Source organism: Tachysurus fulvidraco, chromosome 17, assembly GCF_022655615.1.
Source record: "Tachysurus fulvidraco isolate hzauxx_2018 chromosome 17, HZAU_PFXX_2.0, whole genome shotgun sequence".
Classification (NCBI taxonomy): domain Eukaryota; kingdom Metazoa; phylum Chordata; class Actinopteri; order Siluriformes; family Bagridae; genus Tachysurus; species Tachysurus fulvidraco.
Genome location: NC_062534.1, coordinates 23,899,237 through 23,916,736, shown reverse-complemented (window position 1 = coordinate 23,916,736; position 17,500 = coordinate 23,899,237). Strand labels below are relative to the sequence as shown.

At 42.5% G+C, this 17,500-nt stretch overlaps 3 protein-coding genes across 5 annotated transcripts in view; 2 read left to right on the top strand and 1 right to left on the bottom strand.

The window, feature by feature from the left end:
- The window catches only part of LOC113651484 (carboxypeptidase A1-like), a 7,722-nt gene extending 1,204 nt beyond the window's left edge, over positions 1-6,518 (top strand). Inside the window, exons 2-12 of the mRNA XM_027160240.2 lie at positions 1-740; positions 989-1,070; positions 1,186-1,320; positions 1,416-1,517; positions 1,622-1,723; positions 2,939-3,040; positions 3,118-3,228; positions 3,461-3,551; positions 3,642-3,841; positions 3,921-4,005; positions 6,271-6,518. The exon at positions 1-740 is cut by the window's left edge and continues 219 nt beyond it. Coding sequence (XP_027016041.2) covers positions 637-740; positions 989-1,070; positions 1,186-1,320; positions 1,416-1,517; positions 1,622-1,723; positions 2,939-3,040; positions 3,118-3,228; positions 3,461-3,551; positions 3,642-3,841; positions 3,921-4,005; positions 6,271-6,458 — 1,302 coding nt within the window. The 5' untranslated portion in view covers positions 1-636 and the 3' untranslated portion in view covers positions 6,459-6,518. The remainder of the gene's footprint in view (positions 741-988; positions 1,071-1,185; positions 1,321-1,415; positions 1,518-1,621; positions 1,724-2,938; positions 3,041-3,117; positions 3,229-3,460; positions 3,552-3,641; positions 3,842-3,920; positions 4,006-6,270) is intronic.
- A 3,310-nt stretch (positions 6,519-9,828) lies between these two features.
- LOC113651486 (carboxypeptidase A1-like) lies at positions 9,829-15,392 on the top strand. The gene is made up of 11 exons (XM_027160246.2): positions 9,829-9,982; positions 10,197-10,278; positions 10,422-10,556; positions 10,631-10,732; positions 11,815-11,916; positions 12,017-12,115; positions 12,227-12,337; positions 13,265-13,355; positions 13,504-13,703; positions 13,800-13,884; positions 15,010-15,392. Exons 1-11 carry the CDS (start codon positions 9,918-9,920, stop codon positions 15,195-15,197), a joined length of 1,260 nt encoding a protein of 419 aa, XP_027016047.1. The 5' UTR covers positions 9,829-9,917; the 3' UTR covers positions 15,198-15,392.
- A 763-nt stretch (positions 15,393-16,155) lies between these two features.
- Positions 16,156-17,500, bottom strand: part of cep41 (centrosomal protein 41) — a 9,919-nt gene continuing 8,574 nt past the window's right edge. For all 3 annotated transcript variants that reach the window (XM_027160247.2, XM_047802339.1, XM_027160248.2), the window contains one exon: positions 16,156-17,389. In XM_027160247.2, coding sequence (XP_027016048.1) covers positions 17,274-17,389 — 116 coding nt within the window. In that variant the 3' untranslated portion in view covers positions 16,156-17,273. The remainder of the gene's footprint in view (positions 17,390-17,500) is intronic.

Sequence of the window (17,500 nt, the reverse complement as noted above, 5' to 3'; positions counted from 1 at the left end):
TTGAGTCCCTTCCACACACCACTGACATTTTTTCTCATCATCATCATCATCATCATCATCATCATCATCATCATCATCATCACTGCACACCTTCAGATGTTAAAGAATGACATCTGGAGACATCTGTTTATTTTGCTAAGAGCCAGTTAATAATTCTGCTATCTCATGTAATCATGTAAGAAAATAAATATTTCAGGTTCAATAAAACGAGCCTCGTGAGCCGAACCGAAGCACGTTGTACAGTCTCGTGTGTGAACTTTATCCTCTAGTCAAACAAGAGCAAGTAGCACTGGGTGTGTTTCCCAGCCTTATCTGAGCGTGGCCTTTCCCTGAATCAATAAAACCTGTCTCTATGTTTAGAAATGTTTTCGCTGGAGACATTTTACTTTACCTCAAAAGAAAAAAAGGTGAGAGGAAGTCACTATGAAATAGGGAGAAATCACATGAACGTACGTACACAGGACACATAAGAACCTGAGCGATTTCTGTTATAATGTCGATTATGTTTTAATACAAAAAGAATTTATAATCAAAACAAAATGCTGCAGTTGGGAATCTCACACAGGATGATGTGGGAAATGAAGCAGGAGGACAGATTGGCAGTTCAACATCAAGGTCACGATGGCAGAAATATAAATGAGCAGCGCAGCATGGATCTGTTCATCAAGCAACATGAGAGGACTCGCGGTCTTGGCAGCTCTGCTCGTAGCTGCTGCTTTCTGCAAGGAGACGTTCGAGGGGTGAGTGTAAGACTCCCTTACAGATGAGAGAGAGAGAGAGAGAGAGAGAGAGAGAGAGAGAGAGAGAGAGAGAGAGAGAGAGAGAGAGAGAGAGAGAAGGAAGAAAGAATGAACAGGAATGAGGATGACAGGGAGACAGATAGAGATACAGATAGAATCTATCTATCCTGAGTGACAGGTCATATAAGCAATCAGAAACCTAGAATCATTTTCATTTATTTCATTCATATTTCCTGAACCTCTAACAGACACCAGGTTCTTCGGATAACTGCAAAGGATGAGGTGGAGATCAGGCTCCTGAAGGAACTGTCTGGGCAAGAACATCTCCAGGTGAAATACCTTTTCCACTGGTTCATCTTTAGGAAGCGTTCTGTCCTGGCCGATTGTCAATATGTGTGTGTGTGTGTGTGTGGGTGTGTGTGTGTGTGTGTGTGTGGGTGTGTAGCTGGATTTCTGGATGGATCCCGTTGCCGTGTCTCTCCCTGTCGATGTCCGTGTTCCCTTCCACAGCCTGCAGGACGTGAGAGCGTTCCTGGGCTACCATGAGATCCACTATGATATCATGATCCAGGATCTTCAGGTAGAGATACTGTATAATCATGACATACTGTACAATTTCATTCAAATTCCTTTATAGATTTTTACAACCTTTAATTGACCCCCATTGACCTCCAGGATCATCTGGATAAGGAGCAGCATGAGATGATGAGATCTCGTGTTTTTCAGCCCAGAACCACCGATGACTATGACTACTCTAACTACCACACTCTGAGCGAGGTTAGACCGAAACTAGCAGATTGAAAAGAAATCATTAATGAGAGAGAGAGAGAGAGAGAGAGAGAGAGAGAGAGAGAGATGAATCTTAATCATGACTTTTTCAGATCAACAGCTTCATGGACATGTTGGTGCAGGAGAACCCTAAACTGGTTAGCAAGCTCGTGATCGGACAGAGTTACGAGGGCCGTCCATTAAACGTTCTGAAGGTCGGTCACGTCCACTACATGACAAAATGAGATGTTTTTATCTGTTTATAGTTACTTTTTAAAGCTGCCCTTCCACACAAAACCGTTTTACTTGTATTTTTTGATATGTGTTATGTCTGTATGTGTTTGTGTCGTGTCGGGAATGTGAAAATGAACTGCTACCTTCCCGGTCAACTCTAGCCACTGAAAAGAAATAAGCGGAGAAATCAGAGAGGTCAATTAGAAAAGCTGCTCAGAGTGACGTAGAAATGATGGAGCTCATTACTATTCATGAGCTCTCCCACTTGAGACCGCGCCCACAGAATTGGTGTAGCTCAGTGAGTTTCCTATACAGCAAGGACGGCTGAACGTCGATATAACCGAAGAAGTCGTTCTGCCGCAATTCCAGGTGATTGTAAACAAAGTTCCTCTAGCCTAGGCTTCTTATTGCGCTGGGTGAATGAATAGTCATGATCTCATATCCTAGCGGTTAGCCAATCGGAGCCAAGCAGCATGGCTCATTGAATAATAATGAGAACTGGCGCAAATCGAGCCGAGTCTTCCTGCAGGCTTTCTATACCACACTAGAATGGCTTGAAACAAGGTGACCGAGGCATTTTTTCCACAGAGTCCATGGTAAACTTCAGACATTACCACAAAAGTAATGAAATACGTGTTGCAGGGCATCTTTAATGCGAGACAAGTTAGTTCATGTTCTCACTCACATAATAGCTTCTATAAACATAAATGTCTTTCCCTCACCACAAAGAGACAGGAACGATAAAGCACAAACTCCTCTGTACTGAGGACTTACTGACAGTTACAAAGCTCTGACACTGGAGACTCCTTCCAAACTTTACTCCATTCATGTTGAACTTCCATCATACATGTCTCTTTGTAACGTTGTTGCCATAGAAACGATAACATGGGCTAGAACCGGCGCATTAATATCGGCTATTGTCGGAGCTGCCGTTATAGAATATGAATCAACGCCTTCCTGCCAATCAGAATTCCAGAATTCAATGTCTGATCAAATTTCAAAACCACCGTGGTGTAAGATTTAATAAACGACCATCTGCACCTTTAAAACGAATATTCCGATTGACACATACGACGTTTATTAATTTATTTATTAATTCCTACAATATTTATTAACTTTACAGTTTCTTTTTCCACTTCTTTACATGCTGATGTCTAATTTTTTGTGATTTACCGATGCATTTTCTCCACTCGTAGTTTAGCACTGGTGGTACGAAGCGTCCGGGGATCTGGATAGACACCGGGATCCACGCCAGAGAATGGATCACACCAGCAAGTGGATCCTGGTTCGCTAAGAAGGTATGCGTACTTTAATTCGTTCGACTAACCGTTTTTCTTTAAACCAACCGAACACTGATTCATGTCGCTTTGTGTAGATCGTGACAGATTACGGACATGACCCCGTTCTTACCGCCATCCTTGACAAGTTAGACATTTTCCTGGAGCTTGTTACCAACCCCGACGGTTATGAATATACCCACAGCAGCGTGAGTGTTACACGCTTCTAAAAATGCACTGAATATATAATGAATATGTAATGCTCATGGGTTCAGGTAAGATAGAGAAGGAGACCCAAAATAAAACAGAGACTGAGCTGTGTTATGAAACCCTGCGCTGATGCAGGATCAGCACAGCTTTTACAATGTTGACTCCACTGACCGCTTGAGTGAGACGTAATTCAAACTGAAACCTTCTCCACGATCTCCACCCTGTCTTTAGAACCGCATGTGGCGCAAAACGAGGAGGATAAACATTGGTACCTCGTGTATCGGTGTGGACCCTAACAGGAACTGGGGTACAGCGTTTGGAGGTACGGCATCTACAAGTTCATGTCATTCGCACACTGTAACTAGTTATTGAGGAGATCATGGAGTCTGAGGTTACTGCTTTGACCCATCAGGTGCTGGTTCCAGTAGTAACCCTTGCTCTGAGACGTACCGTGGAATAAGTGCTTACTCTGAGCCCGAGGTCAGGTCCATTGTGGATTTTACGAAGTCTCACGGCAATCTCAAGTCCTTTTTGACCATCCATAGCTACTCTCAGATGATGCTCTATCCCTACGGTGACACCGGTGCTCCTTGCGTGGATGAAGCAGAGCTGGTGAGATTTTGTGGTGAAAAAGTCCAAAACAAGTCGTTTAGATATTCAAAGTTGAATTCTGTCCACTCTGAATTCACAGGATGAGCTTGCTTTCAAAGCTGCCACTGCATTGGAGGGTCTGTATGGCACTAAATACACCTACGGGAGCACCTTTGATACCATCTGTAAGTACAACCAAATCTGTCGATACAGCCTTCAAGAGCTACAGTACACTTACAGTACAAACTACTGGTCACTAAGTAAGGAATAATACACTGCTGCTGTATAGGAAGAATAGGGGATTAGTGCTCCATGATGAGAGTGTAGCAGATTAGTGTTCTGTGGTCACTAATACTCAATGTAGGGGATGGATTTTTTCCCTGGTGATATGTTTGTGTTCCATGGTTTGTGTATGTGATAAGTACTCCATGCTGACTCAGGGTGCTTTCACACCTATAGTTCGGTTCATTTGGTCCGGACCAAAAGCAAAAAATGACCCATTGTAGCTTTTTATCAGTTTTGGTTCCTTTTCACACCACACCGGTCGTTCTGTTCCGCACCGTTTGAAACGAACCGAAATGCAGTCATGTGATAACATCCACATCACTCATCGGCCACATGTCTTTGAGCGTATTTCCTAAACCGCTTCTCGATCGGTCAGAATAAACGTGCGGGAAATTTCAACGAAACTCCGGAAGTAAACAAAAAGAGGAAAATACAGCATACAGTGAGTACACCATGGAGAGACGACCACACGCTGCGATTATGTTCGTGGTTGTAATCTACTACATCGCTCGTATACAGCGAAGACGCATCGCAAGACACTTCAGGAGGCGGCGAGCATTACCTTTGCGAAACTGTGACATGCTTATCTTCCGAAAATATTGCCAGCGACCCACTACGGCAGCTGGTTTAGTCCAAAATGCGTAATACTTCGATCTCGGACCGTGTTCTCACCACAAACGAACCGTACCAGAGTTCGTTTGAAAGCGTACCGAGACCACCTCTTCAAGGAGGTCTCGGTACGCTTGTTTGGTCCGCTTTTGGTGCGCACCAGACTTCGATGGCTGCATTCTCACCTGCCCAAACGAACCGCACCAAATGAGCCATCGAACTCTGGTACGATCACACTGAACTAAACAAGGCAGGTGTGAAAGCACCCTAATATTCCATGTAAGGGATTAGTACCAGATCACTAATTCTCAGTGAAGGGGAGTAGTATGCCACATTGTGATTAAGGTGTTAATCTTACTAACACTCGGAGTAGGACTAGATCTCTGTGGTGACTGATACTCAGCAACAGAGGTGGGGGGAAGTCACACATGTGCAAGTCACAAGTAAGTCTCAAGTCTCGAATGTCAAGTCAAAGTCAAGTCGAGTCTTTTTTTAAATATTTGTTAAGCAAGTCTCAAGTCTCAAATTTGCGAGTTAAGTCTGCCTCGAGTCAAGTCAGGTCCCCCATCTCTGAGTCATTTAACTCAAGACAGAGTCAAGTCTCAATTCTGACTCGAGTCAAGTCATATGACTCGAGTCCCCCATCTCTGCTCAGTACAGTGTAAGGGATCATTACTCCACTGTTACTACACCTTACTCAGCATAAGGGATTTGAGCCATTACCCAACCATTAGGCCACGACTTCCCCCAGTGTAAGGGATTAGTACTCTATTGTTACTAATACTCAATGTAACAGATTAGTCTTCTATGACGAATAGCACTGTTACTACACATTACTTAGTGTAAAGGTTTTGTTTATCATGTTTAATAATCTGTGTAAGAGATTTTTACCCATAATGACTAGGGTTATTTTTACTAATGTAAGGGATTAGTTCTTCATTTATTCATCCATTCGTTTTCTACCGCTTATCTGAACTTCTCGGGTCACGGGGAGCCTGTGCTCAGGCGTCATCGGGCATCGAGGCAGGATACACTCTGGACAGAGTGCCAACCCATCACAGGGCACACACACTCATTCACTCACACACTCACACACTACGGACAATTTTCCAGAGATGCCAATCAACCTACCATGCATGTCTTTGGACCGGGGGAGGAAACCGGAGTACCCGGAGGAAACCCCAGAGGCACGGGGAGAACATGCAAACTCCACACACACAAGGTGGAGGCGGGAATCGAACCCCCAACCCTGAAGGTGTGAGGCAAACGTGCTAACCACTAAGCCACCGTGATTAATATTCAGTGTAAGGGATTGGTTCTTCATGGTTAAGAATATTTGATGTAAGGGTGACTAATTTGATGTAATGGTGACTAATGCACGGTATAAGGGATTAGTACTTCACAGAGACTAGTATGCAGTGCCGTGGATCAGAAACCCACGCGACATGCTATGCAATTATTACTATGCAGTGACTAAAGTTAAGATAATGGGTTTAGTACACTAGGGTAGGGGATTAGTACTCCATGTGAAACAATCTGTGAATCAATTCTTCCAGATCAGGCGAGCGGAGTGACCACAGACTGGGCCTACGATCAGGGCATCAAGTACTCCTACACCTTTGAGCTGAGAGACACCGGGCGTTACGGATTCGTCCTTCCTGCGGATCAGATCATCCCGACAGCTCAGGAGACGTGGCTGGCTCTCATGGTCATCATGGAGCACACTAAGAACAACCCGTACTGAATCAGCGGAGATGCTGAATCGTCATGTAATGTGTGATAATAAAGAGTCATTTCAATAAAACTATGCTTCTGGATTTCTTATGGAATATGGAACACAAAACGAACGTGTTAGCCAATGATCAGAAAGGGGCGTGGCTTGTCAATATGCGTCGGAAAGAGCGTTCAGTGCGCATGTGTGACATTAGCAGAGAGCGATTGAAACATTGTATTACCATAGTATTACTCACTGAGTTCATTTAATGATAAAAATACCCCCTCGGCCAGCCACCCCAGCAGGTTCCGCCATAATAGTGGCCTGGGTTATGTTACTTTATGCGTGGGGCGGAGCTATCAATACAGGGGTGACACCCATTTGTGTTAGGGCGTGTTTGTTTTGGTGATTTTAAATGTCAACATTGGCTTTCAAACATCGTGCACCGCACCTTTAATGAATTACATTGTGATTTGTAATAGAGTTGCATTAAACATATTATATTTATTCTTTTGACAAAAAAGAAAAAACAAATTGTGCAAAATTGATCATTTTAAGATTGACCCGCTAAGATACTTCATAGTGTTTACCTGAGCCTCAGTTTATAGACACACCCACAGTGTTAGCTCCGCCCCCTTCTCAGTGCCCTGCACATTATTTTCCTGTCAGCAAAATGAAAAAAAAAAACTGCAGTAAAAGCAGAGTAAAACCGGCCAGCTCTTTTTGTCAAGAGTCTACTGTTTACTTCTGGTGAAAGAGATGAAGCTGGACACAGAACTAGAACTTCAAATAAAATGAAAACAGGACAGCAAGAGCGGCCATTACCATTCTCATACGGCGTGCGTTTATGTTTCTAAACAGCTTGATTTCTAATCCTGTAGCTTAAAATGCTTACAGTGCTAATATCAGGACTTTATTAGAAATAAGACAAAGAAGGTGATTCTCTCATGACGGTCCTCAGTCCATGCGTCATGTGTTATAACCTGACTTTTACGACTTCACACGAAAGCTACGTCACAACAGGTCTCATTAATGCTAACTCTAATTAGCATGCTAAGCTAACGGAGGATGGGGAGTAAGGAATAAACATCAAAACAAAATATTATTCCAAATATTTGATTTGTTCTAATATTAGAAATTTCATATTTTACTGTCTACACAAAAAGTTTTTTCCTTCAGGATCTTCTGACTGACACAAAGTGAAGAAATAAAAATTACAGATCTGACTTTTTTGTGGCTAATTTTTTTCATTGCAGTGTAGAAAATGATATTCTCAGACTTCTATTTCTTAAAAAAAAGTTTTTTTAGATAACTAAATTCAAAATACAAAATTCTACTTTATTTCTTTTACAGTATATTCAGGGTTGAACAAAGAAAGATAACAGTGTTGTAATGTAACGGAGTACAAATACTTCGTTACCGTACGTAAGTAGAAATGTCACGTATCTGTACTTTACTTCGCTATATAAATTTATGTCAACTTTCACTTTTACTCCATAACATTTCCTAGATAAAATGTAAACTTTTACTCCGTTATATTTCTACTAAGCGTCTTCGTTACTCGATACTACAAAGTAAAATCAGAAGAAATGTGTGTGACTGTAATAAAGGAGGTTTGGCGAATCACTGCCCCTAGATTGCATTACGCACGTACGCAAGCTCTACGGAGAAGCACAGGTACGCGCAGCGTGCACGCGCAGTCAGAGATGGAGGCGTTTATCTATAACGTTAATCGGCGGAAAGACGCAAATACGGCAACCAGAGTTGTAGCACAAACAAAATATTAATGTAATATCAATAATAAATAAAAATAAAATTTATTGATTCGGTCTTTGTCCTGTGAATATGTGTTTATTAATGACTGCATTCATCGGACACACTGTTTGTAGAGAATACACACACACATGAACTGATTTGATTCAAGACTGACATCATTACATCATGCATACAATTTTGGTGTCCACTTTTGCCATTTAATAACACCATAACTTTTGGCTTACTATTTAGTCATATAATATATAATATAAAACTCTTCTTGTTTTATATTCTCACTAAGGGCTAAAACCCTTGTGCCTTATAACTGCCCCTGATCCTATGCCTACCGAAAATCACTGAAATTTTACTTTTTACTTTTACTTCAAATATTTAAGTACATTAAATATCAGAAAACTACTTTTGATACTTAAGTACAGTAAATATCAGATACTTTAAGACTTTTACTTGAGTAATATTTTAAAAGGTGACTTTCACTTCTACCAAAGTCTTTTTCTAGTATGATACTTGTACTTTTACTCAAGTATTGCATTCTAGTACTTTACACAACACTGTATATATATAAAATACAATAAAATATATATATTTTTTTTTTTTTTAAATAAAAATATAAATTGAATTTAAATCTTCTTAAAGAAAGACATCGAACATATTTTTCATTCATTCATTCATTCATTCATCTTCTACCGCTTATCCGAACTTCTCGGGTCACGGGGAGCCTGTGCCTATCTCAGGCGTCATCGGGCATCGAGGCAGGATACACCCTGGACGGAGTGCCAACCTATCACAGGGCACACACACACTCTCATTCACACACACTACGGACAATTTCCCAGAGATGCCAATCAACCTACCATGCATGTCTTTGGACCGGGGGAGGAAACCGGAGTACCCGGAGGAAACCCCCGAGGCACGGGGAGAACATGCAAACTCCACACACACAAGGCGGAGGCGGGAATTCAAAACCCCAACCCTGGAGGTGTGAGGCGAACGTGCTAACCACTCAGCCAACGTGCCCCCTCATATTTTTTCATTTTATTTTTATTCCTACTATACAGTCAATTTGAGTTCTATATCTGTCCACGTTGCTCGTTTTCCCTCTGTGTTTCTCTGCTGGACGTCACCCTCTTCTCCTAAATAACTTCTTACACACCTGCACTTAACTTGACCTCTGTATCATAACCTTTTTCCATTTGCTGTCAAACATCATTCCTACCTGGCCAACCGACCTCATGTGACCGTCTCTTAGGAAAAAATAAAAATGAAAAGAGATGTTTGGCTACAGATACGACAAACCAAACACACACACACACACACACACACTATATATATATATATATATATATATATATATATATATATATATATATATATATATAAAATTTATTTCACATTATTTCATTATTTTATTTGCCAACCACAGTGTAAAAAGGGATATTGCGATGGTACGAGACCTCATATGCATCTGCTATGTTCTCGCAAATTTTCCACGACGACACACTCTGATCTAGGGTCAGTTTTTCTGTTCTAGCCCCAAGTAAATTCATGTGAAACCCGATCCTGAGTCAGTCGTTTTTCTCTCAGATGTCTGTCAGACGTTTGGCTCACGCCGTGGGAAACAGAGCAGCATTTTTGACGTGGCGTCCGAGGCTCAAGGTCACCGATCTGGAATATTAACGGACGCTCGCGCTCGGAGACAGAACTAGAGGAAGAAAGATGAAGGGACTTTGGGTTCTGCTGGCACTGTGTGCGACCGTTTTGGGCAAGGAGACCTTCGAGGGGTAACGTTCCTGATGGTCACTCGTGGCATAAGTGTGAAAATTATAGGATGGTAGAATTTCTTTCCATGTAGTGTTTATTCAGGCTGAAAATATTTACTGATATTAATGATGTGAATAAAACGATGTTTATTTACCTAACGTGTAGAAGTTCTGTGTCTGGAAATGGAAATGTGGGTAATAGCAGATTAGACTGATTAGACTTCTGTTCCGATAGACACGAGGTCCTTCGGATCACCGCCGTGAATGAGGCTGAGATTGAGCTCCTGAAGGAACTTTCGGAATACGAGCACCTTGGGGTAAAATTCCTAATGGATTTTTAGAATTCCAGAATTATCCAGACTGCTACTTAAGTGGGTTTCAAAATATTCAAGTTTTTTACATTAATTTATTCTTGTGTGTGTGTGTGTGTGTGTGTGTTTGTGTGTGTATGTGTGTGTAGCTGGATTTTTGGATGGATCCCGTCGACGTGTCTCTCCCCATCGATGTCCGTGTTCCCTTCCACAGCCTGCAGGCCGTCAGGGCGTTCCTGGGCTACCATGAGATCCACTATGAGACCATGATCCAGGATCTTCAGGTAGGTTGTGGTTTCAATGTCAGTGCCGTTTTGCGTGTAAATGATTTGTAACCCATAAAATGTCCTGCCTCCAGGATCTTCTCGATGCAGAGCAGCGTGAGATGTTGAGATCCAGATCTGTCGAGCCGAGAAGCACCAACGATTATAACTACGCCAGCTATCACACGCTGAACGAGGTGAGAAGGACACGAGGATTTAAAGCTCTCAGTCTAATCAGTCAGAGAACAGCAGTAGACAAATCACACGTTAATGAGTTGATCAGTTATCGTTTCCATAGTAACTCATACGACTGTCAAGTGTAGCGTTAGATAGAGAGAGTGAGAGTGAGAGAAAGAGAGTGAGAGAGTAAGAGAGTGAGAGAGAGATAGACAGAGACAGAGAGAGTGTGTGAGAGAGAGAGAGTAAGAGAGAGAGATAGACAGAGACAGAGAGAGTAAGATTGAGAGAAAGAGAGAGAGATAGACAGAGAGAGAGAGACAGACAGAGAGATAGAGAGAGAGACAGACAGAAAGATAGAGAGAGAGACAGAGAGAGTGTGTGTGAGAGAGAGAGATAGACAGAGACAGAGAGAGAGAGAGTACGAGAGAGAGAGAGTAAGAGAGAGAGTAAGAGAGAGAGAGAGAGAGTAAGAGAGAGAGAGAGAGAGATAGACAGAGAGAGAGAGACAGACAGAGATAGACAGAGAGAGAGAGACAGACAGAGATAGAGAGAGAGAGACAGAGAGAGTGTGAGAGAGAGAGAGAGAAAGAGTAAGAGAGAGAGAGATAGACAGAGACAGAGAGAGAGTAAGAGAGAGAGATAGACAGAGACAGAGAGTGTGAGAGAGAGAGATAGACAAAGACAGAGAGAGATAGACAGAGACAGAGAGAAAGAGAGATAGACAGAGACAGAAAGAGTGTGAGAGAGAGAAAGAGTAAGAGAGAGAGATAGACAGAGAGAGAGAGATAGACAAAGACAGAGAGAGAGAGAGAGAGAGAGAGAGAGAGAGAGAGAGAGAGGTGAATGAACACCTGTTTAAAGTTGGTGATAACTAACAAATTAAAGGTTACTATAAATGGATAAAAATTACGATGTTTAATAAATAGTGTAACTGTTGGTGTAAAAACTCTGGACTGTTAAAATAATCCACCGTAACTTCAACATCATGTTGCATTTATTTCACACGGTTTCTTTATCCGTGCAAAAGTAAAAGCACGTCCTGTTTCACGTCCTGTTTCACGTCCTGATTCCAGTCTTTTCCTCTCCGTCCCATTTCCAGATCAACAGCTTCATGGACATGTTGGTGCAGGAGAACCCTGGGTTCGTCAGCAAGCTCGTGATCGGACAGAGTTACGAGAAACGTCCGTTAAACGTTCTGAAAGTGAGTCGAGCTCTTTACCAGCGACACCGATAGCGACACTTCTATCTTCTATCTTATTTATTAATCTATTTCTTTTTTGCTTGTGCTTTATCTTATCTAGTTTAGCACTGGTGCTAACCGGCCTGGTCTTTGGCTCGACACTGGGATTCACTCCAGAGAATGGGTGACCCAGGCGAGCGGAACCTGGTTCGCTAAGAAGGTTTGTTCTAACTGTTTCCTGCTTCCCCGACCACCGCAGCAGTTAGCATCACGTGTGGCTAACATCTGTTAGCTTTCATGCCACATTCCTAATGCTGTAATTGTTGCGTAGATTGTGACAGATTACGGACGTGACGCTGAGCTGACAGACATCCTCAACAAGTACGACATTTTCCTCGAGATCGTCACCAATCCTGATGGATTCCAGTTCACCCACAACAGTGTGAGTGCTAAAGCTGTTCTCACACACACACACACACACACACACACACACACACACACACACACACACACACACACACACACACACACACACACACTGATTGTTTACTGATGTTTACTGATTAAAATGTTTCTTTCGTAATATTTGATTAATTGACCTGCAGAAGCCACATGAAGTCTTGACCTTACGGTTTTCCCCGTTACCACATGCTCTCTCTCTCTCTCTCTCTCTCTCTCTCTCTGTCAATCTCTCTGTCTCTCTCTCTCCCTGTCAATCTCTCTCTCTGTCAATCTCTCTGTCTCTCCCTTTCTCTCTCTCTCTCTCTCTCTCTCTCTCTCTCTGTCAATCTCTCTGTCTCTCTCTCTCCCTGTCAATCTCTCTCTCTGTCAATCTCTCTCTGTCTCTGTCAAACTCTCTCTCTCTCTTTCTCTCTGTCAATCTCTCTCTCTCTCTCGCTCTGTCTCTCAATCTCTCTCTCTCTCGCTCTGTCTCTCTCTTGCTCTGTCAATCTCTCTGTCTCTCTCTGTCTCTGTTAATCTCTCTCTCTCTCTCTCTCACACTCTGTCTCTCTCTCTCAATCTCTCTCTCCCTCTCTCTCTCTCTGTCAAAATCTCTGTCTCTCTCTGTCTCTGTCTCTCTCCGTCTCTGTTAATCTCTCTCTCTCTCTCTCTCTCTCTCTCACGCTCTGTCTCTCTCTCTCTCTCAATCTCTCTCTCCCTCTGTCAAAATCTCTGTCTCTGTCTCTGTCAATCTCTCTCTCTCTCTCTCTCTGTCAATCTTTCTCTCTCTTTCTCTGTTTCTGTCAATCTCTCTCTCTCTGTCAATCTCTCTCTCTCAATCTCTCTCTCTCTCTCTCTCTCTCTCAAAAAGTACTAACAGTTTGTACCATTAAAGTAATTACAAACCAATTATAATTCTACGTTACAGAACCGCATGTGGCGCAAGACGAGGAAACCTAATCCCGGATCCAGCTGCGTTGGTGTCGACCCCAACAGGAACTGGGATGCTGGATTTGGAGGTACAGAAGGGGAAATATATAAATGCAAATCTATATATCTGTGTACACTGTGTGTGTGTGTGTGTGTGTGTGTGTGTGTGTGTGTGTGTGTGTGTGTGTGTGTGAGAGATTCAGCTGAAGGTCATTTGCGATCGGTTGTCATCCACAGGTGCCGGCTCTAGCGGTAGCCCTTGCACGGAGACGTATCGTGGACCGAGCGCTCACTCCGAACCCGAGGTCAAAGCCATCGTGGACTTCGTTAAGTCTCACGGCCAGATTAAAGCCTTTGTGTCCATCCACAGCTACTCCCAGATGCTCCTGTACCCGTACGGATACACCAAAACTCCCTGCAAGGACCAGGCTGAGCTGGTGGGACCTCCAGACCTTCACAACAAACAAACAAATCAATCAAAAATGCTTTGTCTAGTGCGATACTTACACATTTTTTTTATTTATATTCTGCAGCATGAGCTGGCACGAAAGGCCGTGACTGACCTGAGCAGCTTGTATAACACTCAGTACAGATACGGCAGCATCATCAACACCATCTGTACGTACGAACCATGTTCTCACGATAAGGTGTTCTCCTTCAGGTCACACAGTAAAACTTGGGTTTGGTGGTTCATGACATCATCGATCTACTCGATCTTTTTATTTATTCAGTTCCTTGGTTAATTTGAGGGTAAAATGAGGCTCTTTGTAAAGTAAAGAAGACAAGTTTCGATTCTTTTTGGAAGAAAAATGGAAGTTTAAAGGTTATGACCGTCTCACAGCGTAACCTAGATCAGCGGTCCCCAACCTTTTTTTCGTCGCAGACCGGTCAATGTTTGATAATTGTATTTAAACGCCTTTATAACTCACTACAACGCTAAATCAATGAGAACCCTGAGCTTGTTCCTTTACAACGAGACGGTTCCATCTGGGGTAACAGGAGACAATGACACCCGAAGTGTGTCATTTATGTCCAGTTTATTCCGTCGTTTTGTTTCGGTTGCCGTCACTGCAGAAATCCCCGCTTCACACAGATAGCATGTCGGAAATGGCGATAGGGATGTAAGTGCTGTGGTGACAATCTCAGGGTATTCCGCCATGACTTTAATCCAGAACACCGGCAGAGTTTCTAACTTTCTAACGACGTCTGTTTCGTCTCATTTTTGCTATTTTGTGGGTTAAATTTGAGCAAACACAATATACACGTACACCAAGCACTGTTAAACATGACAAAGAACAGAGAGAAGAGCGATACACACCTTCTCTCTCCACCAAAGCTACAACACCACTGCCGCTCGCAGCCGCTCAGCTCCAGACGTCACCTAAACCCGGCCCGATAGCATGATATTTTGCGGTGCGGCTTTAGGTGACGTCTCTCGGCTCCCGGTTAACCTCTCGTCCATGGAAAGTCGCACAAACCCGAGAGAAATACACCACAGTAAATAAAATGCAAATAATTTAATGTTCCTTGGGCGGCCCGGTACCATTTGGTCCACGGACCGGTACCGGCCCACGGGTTGTGGACCACTGACCTAGATGATTATGTTGTGTGCTATGATTTAAGTATCGAGGTTACTAGATTTCTGTGCGTCTCAGTTATCAGCTAGCATGCAGGAATTGTTTTTACCTGCAATATTCGACTTATATTACATATCGGTGTAATTCGACCAATTATTCCTCTCAGACCAAGCAAGCGGTGGCACCATCGACTGGACCTACGACCAGGGCATCAAGTACTCCTACACCTTCGAGCTGAGAGACAACGGACGATACGGATTCATCCTGCCAGCCAATCAGATCATCCCGACTGCTCAGGAGACCTGGTTGGCCCTCATGGCCATCATGAAGCACACCAAGAACAACCCGTATTAAATCAGGAGCAAGGCTCGACTTGACTCAAAAAACAATTTGCTTTAATCGTTAAATAGTAAAGTGGTGATCCTGTCATATGGGTGGGACTTAATTTATGACTTCTGTGATTTCCAGCATCATGTACATGTAAAGTGAACATAATAATCTGCAATAAAAAACGTTATTATCGAAAATAAATCAACACTTTCTGACCAATCAGAATCGAGAACCCGTATAACCAGGTTTCATTTCTAATGCGTCGTTCTCTAATCTGAGATGAAATCATGTGAGAAACTGTTACGTCCTTTCTCTTTTCCTGGTGAGTTGAAATTAAACAGTCGTCTATTCTCCAGTTTGTCGTTACCGGTGTTGGGCAATAACGCTTTACTGTAACACAGTGACTTTTGACAGTAACTAATACTCTAACGCATTACTTTGTAAATAAAGTAACTCCGTTACCGTTACCGTATGGTGCGTTTGTCCGTTACTTTTATAAATGAATTAATTTAGATTGAAGTGTAGCCTACAGACTAACCTGTTTACAGCAGTGACGCATTGTAGGATCGGTGGACGCCAACCTGTAAACACGAAGACGCCGCACTGTGGGCGTGTTTCCGTTTATTCGGGCATGTGCGGCAGTAACGGCGAGTCGAGGCGAGAGCAAGACGAGTTTCTCATTGGGGGAAATATGCTCATTATTTCTTTAAAAAGTAACTAAAAAGTTTTTTGGTGTAAGTAATCAACAAATTAATTGAGTTACTTTTTGAATGAACTAGTAACGGTAACTCGTAACTATTTCTTAGTGACTAGCACAACACTGATCGTTACAGTGTTATCATCACAACCATAGCAGAGTATATTATAACAGATTCGAGCTAGCACTATTACCTGTCATCCCCTGACGTAAGAATCCGTCTTCTCTAATCGTTACTGGCGGATGAATACGGTTCTGCAGACACAATGACGGTTTGTACACAGCTTCATTTCCTGTACAAAATAGTTCTTTATTCAGCATTAAATACAGAAAAACATCACAGCAGGTAGTTTGTGTTCATAAAACTGTCTGTTTAAATAAGGATGTGAAACTGAGTGTTAGTGTTACCACCATTCGGCACTGTAGGAATAAAACACACACACACACACACACACACACACACACACTTCTACACTAATGCACTTTCACAGTTCAGATACAGTAAAAGCATTGTACGCGCTAATTTATTTCTATTTAAGTTCTCCTCCTCTAGGTGATTGTGAGGTAGGATGAACATCACGGAGCACTCGAGCCACTCTTAGCGGTACAGCATGCGCACATACTTAACGTTAACATTACTATAAATATAAATCTATAAATCGGACATTCCTTTAGGATTTAATAGCGATAGACTATCAGCGATAAATGAGCTCCATCGGTGTCGGAGCTGCAGCTATAACGAATGATAAGGTGCTGTGGTATGACTCAATACTATTAGAGATGGACATGAAACACGACCCGAGAAGCATGTAGTGATCGTCGTACGGTTAATAATGCGGTTCAACGACCATTTGATGTTACTTCTGGCTTAAAATAACCCTAAAAAACTTTTATCCTAAAACCTTTATTAGACTGTTGTGTTGTAAACATTTAAAATACATGGAGTTTTTTTTAATTAAAGCCTTCGTTTGAAAACGAGTCGACGCGTCGAGGCGACTATCTTGGGTGGACGATGATTCGCTGATTCGATCTGTTTTCTTTCTTTCTTTCAGTCTTTCCGTAGCTATACACTAGATGTAGACAGAATGAAATCTCTGGTCATGATATCGGCAATTTTGTTTGAAGTGAATGAAAGAAAGAAAGAAAGAAAGAGGCAGTAAGCTGAAAGACTTGATTCTTGTCGGTGAGCTGATACAAAAGAATCGACTCACTAAAAAGATTCGCTTTCTGATCTCTTCTCGTCAAGGTACAGGTCACAAAAAATACATGTGATTCGAATGCATCTGGTTCTTTAGACGTTTAGGTGTACGTTAATGGCCCATCACTGGATAGGGTTATAAACTATCCTGGAGGATGATGATGATGACAGGGTGGATGGTAATGATGATGAAGTGGGTGAGAGGTTATTTCCAGGGCCGACTGCTCTGTGACCTGGCACTTCCCGAGCCCAGTCGACTGCTCCGAGCGCTGGATATTTGAGAATTTGCGCTGCTAATAGACACCCTGCTGCTCAGACGACCTGGAATCACACACACACAAACACACACACGCACACACACACACGTTATATTACACGTTAATTACAGGAATTAAAACACAAGATGTTCTTGATTTCTTTTCTGGATCACTC

Bases quoted from the DNA above. Each gene is read 5' to 3' on its own strand.
- LOC113651486 (XM_027160246.2), top strand. From the start codon at position 9,918: ATGAAGGGACTTTGGGTTCTGCTGGCACTGTGTGCGACCGTTTTGGGC. The intron at 9,983-10,196 runs GTAACGTTCCTG...CTGTTCCGATAG, and splicing joins GGCAAGGAGACCTTCGAGGG to ACACGAGGTCCTTCGGATCA. The intron at 13,356-13,503 runs GTACAGAAGGGG...TGTCATCCACAG, and splicing joins CTGGGATGCTGGATTTGGAG to GTGCCGGCTCTAGCGGTAGC.